The 12,454-nt window shown below is 43.6% G+C and overlaps 1 protein-coding gene and 1 pseudogene across 1 annotated transcript; both read right to left on the bottom strand.

Annotated features, from left to right (window-relative positions):
- Nucleotides 1–417: 417 nt before the first annotated feature.
- On the bottom strand, nt 418–6,618 carry LOC109276158 (protein JTB-like; annotated as a pseudogene).
- Nucleotides 6,619–6,935: 317 nt separating this feature from the next.
- DPPA3 (developmental pluripotency associated 3) lies at nt 6,936–11,599 on the bottom strand. The gene is made up of 3 exons (XM_019465311.2): nt 11,500–11,599; nt 8,628–8,890; nt 6,936–7,741 (listed from the first exon to the last, which is right to left on the bottom strand). The coding sequence occupies exons 1-3, from the start codon at nt 11,582–11,584 to the stop codon at nt 7,634–7,636; spliced, it is 456 nt and encodes a 151-aa protein (XP_019320856.1). The 5' UTR covers nt 11,585–11,599; the 3' UTR covers nt 6,936–7,633.
- Nucleotides 11,600–12,454: the final 855 nt, after the last annotated feature.

Genomic DNA, 12,454 nt, shown 5'->3' with positions numbered 1-12,454 from the left:
CTAAAGTGGGAGATCTGTATGTATTTTAGTTGTACATCTGCAATGTTACTTCTTCTTGGGGGTTAGTATTGAGGGGGAAACAGATGTTTGGGCTGAGAAATAAACTTTTTTGCTGAAAATATATCCTCAAAGTTTTAAGTAAGCAGCAGAAAGGCAAGGTAGGTAGTTGGTAAACTGAGGCCTAGAGTCGCTACCCCCATTTCCATGCCTGCTACCACATTCCAAACCAAATTCCTGTCCCAAACCAAATTACAATAGGAGAGGGAACTATTCTACTCTTTATTTTGCTCACTGGGGATCTATACAGGAGGTGGAGGTGCAGCACAAGTCCCCAAGAGCGAGGGGGCATAAGTCCATTCATCCTACTGTCTGTCTGAGGTACAACCCCTAAGGCTCTTATGCAAGGGTAGAAGGTAGCTACATGGACTCGATTTGTCTCTGGGCCCCTTCCAGAGTTTTTCTGCCCCGCTGTCCCAAACGATGACAAGTCAAGCGAAGACCAAAGCCACGCCCACGACAGACCCTTCAGATTTCCAGAAGTAAGTGATGTTCCACCAGAGCAGAGCGGCAGCTTTTCAATTCATTCCTCTTTGATGAGCTGCGTGTAATTTTCTCCATATACCCTGTGGAACCACACTCGGGACGGGGGTCGTGGTTAGCCTGGAAATTAGAGCATGGAGCACATGCTTCTGCCACCACAAACTCTTGCAACAGCCAGCCCAGCGAATTGGAGGTGCTCACTGATAGCTTCTGCGCCGGCACAGGAGCCTCCAATTGGCAGAGCTTTAAGGTGCAAGCCGCCGAGCATCCTGCCCTGGGGGAGGCCACGCCTCCCTGCGCCCCTAGGCTTAGAGGGCTCGGTCTGAGCGGTCAGGACAGAGGGACCTTCTGGAATGGCCTCCCGCCTCGTCTAGGGCTCACTTCCTCTGCAGCCGGCGGGAGGTTCCAGATCCGGGCTGAGAAACACCAGCAGTGCCTATCAGGGCAAAGGCTTTATTGGGACGTCCCCTTGGCCGCAGCAAGAAAAGCCAACACGCATTTGTTGGATTGGGCTGTGGGCTCACTTCTTTGGACCCTGACAAGCCTCGGGAAAGGCCGTCTCTAGGTCCCTGCGGGAGATTTCTTGCCCTGCGGAAGACGCCCGGCCCAATCTTCAAAATGTAAGAAAAACATTGAAATCAGTTTCCAAATTGGATTTCGGGTGGCTTAAAATAAGATATGTATTTACAATAAACCAGTTTAGGTAGAAAGAGAATAGCTTACCTTGAAAAAGAGAAAAGAGCTAACACACTAACTAGTGGCTCTATCTCTAGTAACTAGGCTTAAACATTAAATTTAGCACCCGTCTTCCCTGTCTGCAGGGCAAAAAGGGAAACAGGGACGTATTCATTAGGTAGTTTCATAAGAGAACTTAATAGTTCCTCAAGAAAATTAAATTTTTTTCTGGTAGCAAATTGAAAGAGGAGGTTATTAAGAAATGTAATTTTTATCATATTGCTATCTCATTGTTTTCTTTGACAAATCCATACTGTGAAATTACTTACTTTTTAAACTTTTAAAGCCTTGAGACTTACAGCATCACCTGGATCCCGTGCCCGATGGCCTTCGCAGGAATTAGGCACGAACGCTGCCGCTGTTTCTTTGGGCACCAGTTACCTTTCTCAAATTACTCTGGTGTTCTCTGCTTTGCACACATAAGCCTGTGTCTCGCTTTGACAGAATTGTTTCATCTTGAACAAATATACCTTCTTTTTATTTTTTTTTACCTTCAATTTTAAGAAGAGCTGTGTGGGCCCTTTGGTTTCAGAGACACTACTTATAACCAGCAAAATTGGCCTTAGCCCAGAGCCTTCCAGACACTTGGTTTAGACGTCCTGTCACCAGCAGGCCTCCATGGCTTCTAAATAGTGGAAAGAGCCTTATACTATTATCTTCTTATTTTTTGGAGAAAGAGTGCGGGCAGGGGAGAGGGGCAGTGGGAGAGGGGGGAAGGGAAAGAGAGGGAGAGAGTGAGAGAGGAAGGAAGGAAAGAAGGAAAGAAGGGAGGGGATGGGGAGGGGATGGGGAGGGGAGGGGGAGGAGAAGGTGAGGGGAGGGGAGGGGAGGGGAGGGGAGGGGATAGGATCCCAATCAGGCTCCATGCTCAGCACAGAGCCAGATAGGAGGCTCAATCCCACAACACTGGGACCTGGGCCTGAGCTGCAATCAAGAGTCAGATGCTTAGCCAATTGAGCCACCCAGACACCCCAGAACATGGGATTCTTGATCTTGGGATCATGAATTTGAGCCCCACGTTGGGTGTAGAGACTACCTAAAAATCTAACACTTAAAAAAAGTGGAGTAAATACCGAAGAAAAGGAAAACAATTCCAGAATTCACTATCCTGAGCACTGAATTCTATTCTGAAGACGAGGTAACTCCTTTTGATATCACCCAAATATGGAGACTAATAGTTGCGTCTCAAATCGGTTTTGTCTTCCTTAGTAATAGACTCTGATTTTTAGCTGGGCTTATTACTGCTCAGCTAACTACGTACATTTCCAAACCACTCGTATGATCAGGTACGGTCGTGGGATTAAGCACCAGCTAAAGAGGGACAAGCAGGTGTGTTGTTGTAGGAGGCTTCCCAAAAGGGTCTTTAAAAGGAATGGATTGATGGATGGATTAATGGATAAACAAATTGTGGTCTATACTCCTACAACATGGAGGAGCTGGAAAACATCCTGAATGAGATACACCAGACGCAAAGAGACAAATTATATGATTACACTTATAGCAAGTAGGTAGAATATGGAGATTTCTGCACAGCAATATGAAACTACTTTATGACAGTGAACTGTGTCACTAAAAATGGTTAAAATGGTAAACTTTATGGTATTTTGACCACAGTAATAAAACAAGGAGTGGGGTGGATTTGACTAAGGTATGGAATTCGGTGGAGGAAGGATCGCCTTTTGAATAAATGCTGTTAGAGAAGTTGGCTTTCTACAGGCTAAAAAATGAACCTCTATGTAAGTTTCAGACCTAATAGAAAAATTAACTTTAAATGAATCGACTTACATTTAAAACAGAAAACTAGGGGCGCCTGGGTGGCTCAGTCGGTTAAGCATCTGACTTCGGCTCAGGTCATGATCTCGCAGTCCATGAGTTCAAGCCCCGCGTCGGGCTCTGTGCTGACCGCTCAGAGCCTCGAGCCTATTTCGGATTCTGTGTCTCCCTCTCTCTCTGACCCTTCCCCATTCATGCTCTGTCTCTCTCTGTCTCAAAAATAAATAAATGTTAAAAAAATTTTTTTTTTAAACAGAAAACTAAGCAACAGAAGAAAAATCTTCAGGCTCTAGAGCTAGGCAAAGAGTTCTTAAGAGTTGACACTAAAAGCATGACCCATAAAAGGAAAAAATCCATAAATTGGGTTTTGTTAAAATCAAGAACTATTACTCCATGAAAAACCTTGTTAAGAGAATTAAAAAAAAAAAAAAAAAAACTAGAATGGGGAAAAATACTTTCAAACCACTTATTTTCAATGCAGGTGAAATAGGCCTCTACTGGAAGATGCCATCTAGGACTTTCGTAGCTGGAGGGAAGTCATGCTTCAAAGGACAGGCTAATGCAGCTGGTAACCAATTTGAAGCCAATCCTCATTTACCATTCTGAAAACCCTAGGGCCCTCAAGAACTTTTCAATCTACTCTGCCTGTGCTCTATAAATGGAACAACAAAGCCTGGATGACAGCATTAACTGTTTATATGGTTAACTGAATATTTTAAACCCACTGTCGAGACCTACTGCTCAGAAGAAAAGATTTGTTCCAAACTATGACTGTTCATTGACCATGCACCTGGTCACCCAAGAGCTCTGATGGAGATGTCCAACAAGATTCATGCTGTTTTCATGCCTGCTACCACAACAGCCATTCTGTAGCTCATGGAGCAAGGAGTAATTTCAACTTTAAGTCTTACTTTAGGGTTTTTAAGTCTTAAGAAAGACCTTTTGTAAGGCTGTATAGCTGTCATTGTTTGTGATTTCTGATAGATCTGGGCAAGGTACATTGAAAACCTCTGGAAAGGATTTGCTATTCTAGATGCCACTATCTATTCTTCAAGGTAAGAGGTCAACATAGCAACATTAACAGAAGTTTTGAAGAAGTTGACTCCAACCCTTATGGAGGACTTTTAGGGGTTCAAGACCTCAGTAGAGAAAGTCACTGTAGATGTGGCTGCAATAGCAAGAGAATGAGAATTAGATGTGGAGCCTGAAGATGTGACTGAATTGCTACAATCTCATGATAAAATTTGAATGGATGACGAGTTTCTTCTTACAGATGAGCAAAGAAAGTGGTTTATTGAAATGGCAATCTAGTGCTGGCGACCATGCCATGAAGACTGTTGAAATGACAACAAAGGGTGTGAAATTTTACATAATCTTGGGGCACCTGGGTGGTTCAGTCAGTTAAGCGTCCAACTTCAGCTTAGGTCATGATCTCACGATTCATGGGTTCGGGCCCCGTATTGGGCTATCTGCTGTCAGTACAGAACCTGCTTCCGATCCTCTGTCCCCCTCTCTCTCTGCCCCTTCCCAGCTCATGCTCTCTCTCTCTCAAAAATAAACATGAAAAACACTCAGAATATTACATGATCTTAGTTGATAAAGCAGCAGCAGCATTTGAGAGGATGGACTCCAGTTTAGAAAGAAAATTCTACTGCAGGTAAAATACCAAACAGCATTGATGCATGTTGCATAGAAATTGTCCTTGCAAGGAAGAAGCAATCAATGCAGCACAAACTGTCATTGTTGTCTTAAAGAAACTGCCCCAGCCACACCAGCCTTCAGCAGCCACTACCCTCATCAAGTCGGCAGCCATCAACAGGGAGGCCAGACCCTCCACCGGTAAAAAGATGATGCTTAGTATTTTCTAGCAATCAAGTATTAAGGCATCTACATTTTTTAGACATAATGGTTTTGCACACTTAATAAACTACAGTATAGAATCTTGGCCTTTTGACTAAGATCAAGTGTAATAAACTACAGTATAGTATAAACCTAACTTTTGTGGGTACTGGGAAACCAAAAAATTCATTTGATTCCCTCTGTTGTGATCTTTACTTCATTGCGGTGGTCTGGAACCAAACCCACAAGATCTCTGAGGTATGCCTGTAAGCGGAAGATAGAAAGTGGAATAACAAAGAAAGTTAATTATATAAATTATAATTTATAGGATGGGAAATAATTATACAAATTGGAAATAATTATTTAAAAAGGAGTCTAGAGAAAGATGCAGAGAAGATACGCAAAGGCCATTCAAAATACACAGAATTGGTCTCCCCAGAGAAAACAAAAATAATGGAACAGAACAATTCACAAGACTACTAAATGAAACTGAGAGCACACACCATGTTCAAGAGGAAATGGTGATCCAGAATGGTCAAAACAGAGAGCTATTTGAAGAGCTATCTTCAAAGATAAAAGGCCCTTTTAAAGTCAGGCAAAAGGACACTTAAGGGGTTAGGGAGGGGGGTGCGGGGTGGGGGATCAAGCTGGCCTCAGTTCTCATTAACATTCAGCATTTGCAACAGTAGGATACTTTAATGTTTATTTTTGAGAAAGCACAAGCAGGGGAGGAACAGAAGAGAGGGGGAACAGAGGATGGGAGGCAGGCTGTGCTCACAGCAGTGAACCCGATGAGGGGCTCAAACTCACGAACCGTGAGATCACAACCAAAACCATGAGATCATGACCAAAGTCAGCCGCTTAACTGACTGAGCCAGAACAATACTTCTAATATCCTTGAGCAAAAGGAGTTAAGACAAGCAGTCTTTCGAGAAATAAGAGAACAATTCTGGACATGAAAGAACTCGGGGCATAGAGTTCTTTCTGAAGAAAGCACTAGAGAACAGAACAAGTCAGGTGAGAAGTCACTGGATTCACTACAGAAGAGAGATAGTGATGAGCATTACATATATGGAACTGTAGGGAAAAAAAGACTTTAAAAAGGGTGCAGAAAGGAGTAACAGAATAAGCAGTGTTAATCAAATCACGTAGAAATGACAATGAAAAAGTTGAGAGGAAGAAGGGATACCAGGAGAGGAGATAGAATTGACCCGTATGTAGTTGAGATTGTAAAGCTATTCAAACCTGGGGGCACCTGGGTGGCTCAGTTGGTTGAGCATCCGACTTTGGCTCAGGTCACGATCTAGAGGTCTGTGGGTTCAAGCCCCGCGTCAGGTTCTGTGCTGACAGCTCAGACCCCGGAACCATCTTCAGATTCCCTGTCTCCACCTCTCTCTGCCCCTCCCATGCTCATGCTCTGTCTCTCAATAATAAAACGTTAAAAAAAAAAAAAAAAGGTACTAAAACATGCTTAATTTTATTACAAGTTTGATAAAACTTCAAGACAGCCCTGCACTTATCCATGTTGGTAGGCTATGATAGTTTGACTAGTTCTTAGAATAATTTCTGAAGACCTAATTTGGCAGTGAGATGTTAATATTTAATATCCCTCTCTTATCACTGTTGAACTTGCCATGTTACAACCAATCCTCCCAAGTTTATGCTTTGTTTCTGCCTCCACTCCATACTGAAGACCAGATTATTGTTCCTTACCTGTGTACTTATCAGCATGGCATAGATTTCTTCACCCCAGGTCTCTAGTAGCTTCGCTTAGGTACCTAATTCATTTCAGTGAACAAAGCATTTGGAACACATGCTCCACACTTCCTTTCCAGCTCCCTCCCGTTTCTTTGAGATCTCTTCCAGAAGTTGGATGTGCAAGTATGTGTCCTTGCTTCCTAACCTCACCCAAATGTGTAAAGTTCCTTCCCAAGACAGTATCACACATTATTAGAATGCCAAGTGTGGACATTCTAGGAATGTCATCGTTCACTGAACACACAGCGGGCAAAAACACATTAAAAAAAAACAAGACTCTTTGAAACATATTCAAATAAGCCTCAATTTTAATAAGATCCTCTACATACACATTTGCTACTGAAAATTGAACTACCACAAAAAACTTTTATTACAACTCTAATTTTTGAAAACCAGAAAACCTAGCCTATGCACCCTGCCATAATTATAATTATGCTCTCCAGCCAAACCACCCAATATTCTCTATGTATTCCTCCCTGCACAAGTTACGTGGCTTCCAATTTGATGTTAGGGTTTTTTTTTTAATGTTTTTATTCGAGAGCATGAGTGGGGGAAGGGCAGAGAGAAATACACACACACACACACACACACACAGAATCTGAAGCAGGCTCCAGCCTCCCAGCTGCCAGCACAGAACCCTACTCTACAGAGCTCTAGTCGGATGCTTAACCCAACTGAGCCACCCAGGAGCCCCATTTTAGGTTAACCAATCTTCATGACTTCAGGTTTCTCAAACACCCAGGTTACACTCAAAACTCACTAGTGCTTCCTTGGGTCATATCAAAAAGTGGAACTAAAGTATATTGAGGTCACTCAAATGCAAAACACCGGATTCCTCACAAATTATTGTTATCAAGGTAGAAAAGACAGAGCTAATATAGATCATCAAAATATTATACTTTGTCTATAATAGAGCAGCCTTCCCAAGGTGCTACATAATGATTCTAAAATTACTAGCAAGGAAAACACCATATAATAAGGTTTATGTTTACATAGACTCCATGTCATAATTATTCTCCATGCTGGTATCCTCGGGAGGTCTATGATACAGGCAATAATGACATCTACATCTAAATCTTTCTACTCTGGATTCATCCTGGAAAAAAAAAAAAAAAAAAAGAGATGAATTGCATTAATTTAAATAAAATGGATTAATTGCACCACTAATTGAACTGTAACAACCCTCAAATCTAGAACTGGTTATTAGAATAGCCTTTGAAATACACTTGTGGGGCAAAGAGGAGGCAAGATTGAAACGTATGGGTCCTAAAGAATGCCAGATTGCAGATCATTTTGTAACGGTAACATCTGAGCGTCAAAAATATATTCTAAGGTCATTCTCTGAATGCCTTAAATGTTAAGTCCTCCTAGATTCTGTACTCATGTTATTGCCCTCTTACTACAGAGTACATTGTACATCTACCATAAGATAAAAGTTGGAGAATCTTAGTTTTTAAAAATATTTTTGAGGGGCACCTGGGTGGCTCAGTTGGTTGAGCGGCCGACTTTGGCTCAGGTCATGATCTCGCGGTCCGTGAGTTCGAGACCCACGTCGGGCTCTGTGCTGACAGTTCAGAACCTGGAGCCTGTTTCGGATTCTGTGTCTCCCTGTCTCTGACCCTCCCCCGTTCATGCTCGGTCTCAAAAATAAAAACATTAAAAAAAATAAAAAATAAAAAATATTTTTGAGAGAGCGAGTGGCTGAGGAGCAGAGAGAGAGGCAGAATCCCAAGCAGGCTCTAGGCTGGTCAGCATAGAGCCCAATGTGGGGCTCGAACTCAGGACCCGAGCCAAAATCAAGAGTCAAGATGCTTAACCCACTGAGCCACCCAGGTGATCTAAAAGTTAAAGAATCTTAAAAACACAAGTGTTATTCACATCCTGCACTCATGAGTGACCGCTGCTCATCATTCTTAACATCCTAATTGACATTGGGTGCCCAGAGTTAGGCAGTGCTGTCGGCCCAGATCACATGAACCTACCGTGGAACGCTGGTTGAAGTAGCGATGATTTTTAATAAACCACATCAGCCTTTCCATCCTTTCTTTCCGAGCAGTTAACAAAGTCCTTACTCCACCCCTCCTCCTGTTGCTGAGTATTCGGTCCACAAGTCCCTGTGGTTTCGTCTCTGTGTCCTGCTGTTGGGGTGGATATTCTGGTAGAGGGGAAGGAAGTTTGATACTAGGGTCGAGAGTCAATTGACTAAGGTTCTTTATTAATACTTCGGAGATGGTTTGAGAGGCAGCTGAAAGACAAAAGAAAGTTAAGATCCATTAGGGTGAATTGCAATATCCAGAAGTCACTTGTCTCTTGCTCAAAGTAGGTGTGCCTGTTAAAACAGGTTAACAATAAACATTGGGAGGTTCTTCAGGGTTAAGATCACACATAGACATTACCTACTGTGCTAGGTTAACACACTTCAAATGGTGAGAGCATACATTTGAAAATGTGCTTAAGAAACCACTGTGATAGGGGTGCCTGGGCGGCTCAGTCAGTTAAGCGTCCGACTTCGGCTCAGGTCATGATCTCTCGGTCTGTGAGTTTGAGCCCCGCGTCGGGCTCTGTGCGCTCTGTGCTGACAGCTCGGAGCCTGGAGCCTGCTTCTGTTTCTGTGTCTCCCTCATTCTCTGCCCCTCCCCATTCGTGCTCTGTGTCTCTCTGCCTTTCAAAAATGAATAAATGTTAAACAAACAAACAAAAATGAAAAAGAATCCACTGTGATAGAGGGCACCTGGGTAGCTCAGTAAGTTAAGCATCTGATTCCAAGAGTTGGTTGCGGCTCAGGTTGTGATCTCAAGTTCCGTGGAGTTTGAGCCCACATTGGGTTCTGTGCTAACAGTGGGGAGCCTGCTTGGGATTCTTGCTCTCCTTCTCTGCCCCTCCCCTGCTCCCTCTGCCTCTTGAAATAAATCAACTTACAAAAGCTAAAAAATAAATAAATAGGGGCGCCTGGGTGGCGCAGTCGGTTAAGCGTCCGACTTCAGCCAGGTCACGATCTCGCGGTCCGTGAGTTCGAGCCCCGCGTCAGGCTCTGGGCTGATGGCTCGGAGCCTGGAGCCTGCTTCCGATTCTGTGTCTCCCTCTCTCTCTGCCCCTCCCCCGTTCATGCTCTGTCTCTCTCTGTCCCAAAAATAAATAAGAAACGTTGAAAAAAATTAAAATAGCTTGTCAACCAAGAAACTAAAATCCAAACCCAGGACCGATTCCAGTGCCCACACTTTCCGACGTGATCTCCAGTGACATCACCTATAGAAAGTATTTAAAAAAAAAAAAATAATAAAATAAATAAATAAATAAATAAGAACCCACTATAATGGAAAAGGATTCATTCTCAGAATTTCCCCCTCTTCCTCTTATCGGCAGTTCTGAGGTTAGATTTTTTCCCCCCAGTGTCAAAAGATACCTTATGTATAGGATTCCAAATATGGGACAGAAATCAGGTATTGGCAGTTCTCCCATTTTCATGTGTGTGAATTTTTAATAGCGGGGAGGGGAGAGGAAGCAAAGCATTAACGCAAGTCAAAATTAGTAAACAAGTTTCAGCAGTTCACCTTGATAATTATAAAAAAACCTCTTAAATTTTCCTAGGGGAGGGTGGGTAGGAGAAAACACTCGCCCAGTGAAATAGACAAAGTAACCAGAAATGTAACAGTCTGTCTCCTTAAGCAGAACTAGAAGTCAACTGGCTGTTCCCCTCTTCACTCCTACCCAGCCTTTTCGTGCTGTTAATTCTCTCCACTCAAACTCATTTGTTTTGGGAAGTCAGCCACTCACTTGCCTCTTTCCGAACCATGATGCATAACCCATACGCACTCCCATGTCATAGAAGGCAGTTAACCTTAATCTTTCCTGTGTGAAAGCATTAAATATAAAAGTCAGTTTCCATCTGACTTCTAGGGACTTGTGCACATGTAAATAAAGATCCCTAGCTGCAGAACTGTCAGGGTCTATGGCAGATTTGAGGAAAACCAAAGATCCGATCTAATAGACCTTACAAATGTCTTCATTAATTTCACCCCTTGTCTATGTCCACTCAGGCTCTTCCCTCAAAGACGCAGGGTGGGTGGACTGGTGAGGGGGCGGGGAGGAGAGTGGTGCCTGGCAGGGGATACTGATGGTAGCAGGATATAAAATGTCAGGCTTCCCTTCCAGCTGGGGCCCACCTACCACCATCAGCCTACGCCACCCAGCCCCACCATTAGGGTAATAAGGTTTCAAATCCCAAGGGTCTGGTTCTCCAAGGCCAAGCCTGGGATTGGGTGGAGCTCCAAGAGCTTCTCTGGTAGGAGAAGAACCCAGGAAGGAGAGGGCCTAATTAGCACTATCCCTGGAGCAGCGTTCCCAAGAAAGCCCTCCAGAATGCATCCTACTGATTTACATTACATTCACTGGCTTTTATCGATGGGCCCCCTCCTTCAATTTCCTCCGCAAAGCCATTTCCCTGTTTATTAACATTCCTAAAGGGGAAATTTAGCTGGAAAACCAATTCAGAAAAGGTTGGGGAGATTAAAAAAGCCCATAGGTTACCTTGGGAGTTTAGGCTTCTAATGTTTGGGGTATTTTTTTCTTTCTTTCCTTTTTACCATTCCTGACACGTATTGCGGATAGGCAGACATTTTCAGGCACGGCCTAGGAGTATTCTGGATTGCTTTTCCTCAGAAACTGGGCAGAAAGGATTGAAGTATTCCTGAGCCCAGTAAGCAAGCAATGCAGTCCTCGACACCCCTTCCCCAGCTTCCAGCTCTTCCCGTTTCTTCACCAGAGGGACCTACATACACAACGTGGCCCTCCCGCAGGGAAGTGGTTTACTTCTCTGCATTCCTGTGTGTTCCCAAAAGGCACTATCTGGCTTACCTGAGCCTCCCTGGGAATTTTCTTCACTGGCCATCTGAGAAGGTTCCGGGCCACAGGATGGGTAAAGCTTCGTTGGCGAATCCATCGAAAGCCAAGTCTCAGACCTGAAAGCCAAGTCTCAGTCCTTCTAGACCTTTGGATTCCAGTGGAAAGCAATGGGCTCAACTAGCTGCCAAGTAGCCTGGAAAGAACGAGATAGCCCAGAAAGGGCGAGAAAAACCGAGGCTCCAACAAACCGTGGCGAGAGAAAAAGAACAAACCTCAAAGTTTCGATCTGGTTTCCCCTTAAAACTACAGATAAGCCAATCAGCGAGCCTATTTTAATGTAAATGCTAATGGTTAAAGGGTAAGGTGAGTGGGCGTCATCCTATTAGTGGAATAAGAGGATAATTCTTCATCTGCTCTGCATTAAAACAATCATACTCTGTCATGTAGGCTGGAAATTTTTACAAGAACCTCGGGTTGTGTCTCCCTAAGGTTGCCTTAAAAATCTTTTTTTGTTTGTTTGTTTTTTCCAAACTACTTCAGGAGATGGCTCCTGGTTTGTGAACTGGGCTTTAAGGTATTCTCGTGCAGAGAGGTGAAGGGTGGTTTTCCTCCCAACCGCTGATTAATTCCCAATTAAACTGACTGAGGAAGTTTCCTTAAAGTTTTCCTTGCCTCGCATCTTAAACCTGGGGTTGCTGGTAAGGGAAAGTAGAGGAGAAATAAAGTGTCTGTTATAAACACTTTACTAGCTTGGTATTTTATGGATGTGTATCTTGGATCGCTTTTTTTTGTTGTTTATTTTTGAGAGAGGTAGAGAGAGAGCCTGAGCACGCCAGCAGGGGAGGGGCGGGGGGGGGGGGGTAGCGGATCCAAGAGAACTCTGCACTGACAAAGGCAAGCCTGAATTGGGGCTCGAACTCACGAACAGTCAGATCGTGACCTGAGCCAAAGTCAGACACTCAACCTA

This window comes from Panthera pardus, unplaced genomic scaffold, assembly GCF_024362965.1.
Source record: "Panthera pardus isolate Hobbes unplaced genomic scaffold, ASM2436296v1 HiC_scaffold_6, whole genome shotgun sequence".
NCBI lineage: Eukaryota > Metazoa > Chordata > Mammalia > Carnivora > Felidae > Panthera > Panthera pardus.
This window is presented reverse-complemented; position numbering and strand designations above follow the sequence as displayed.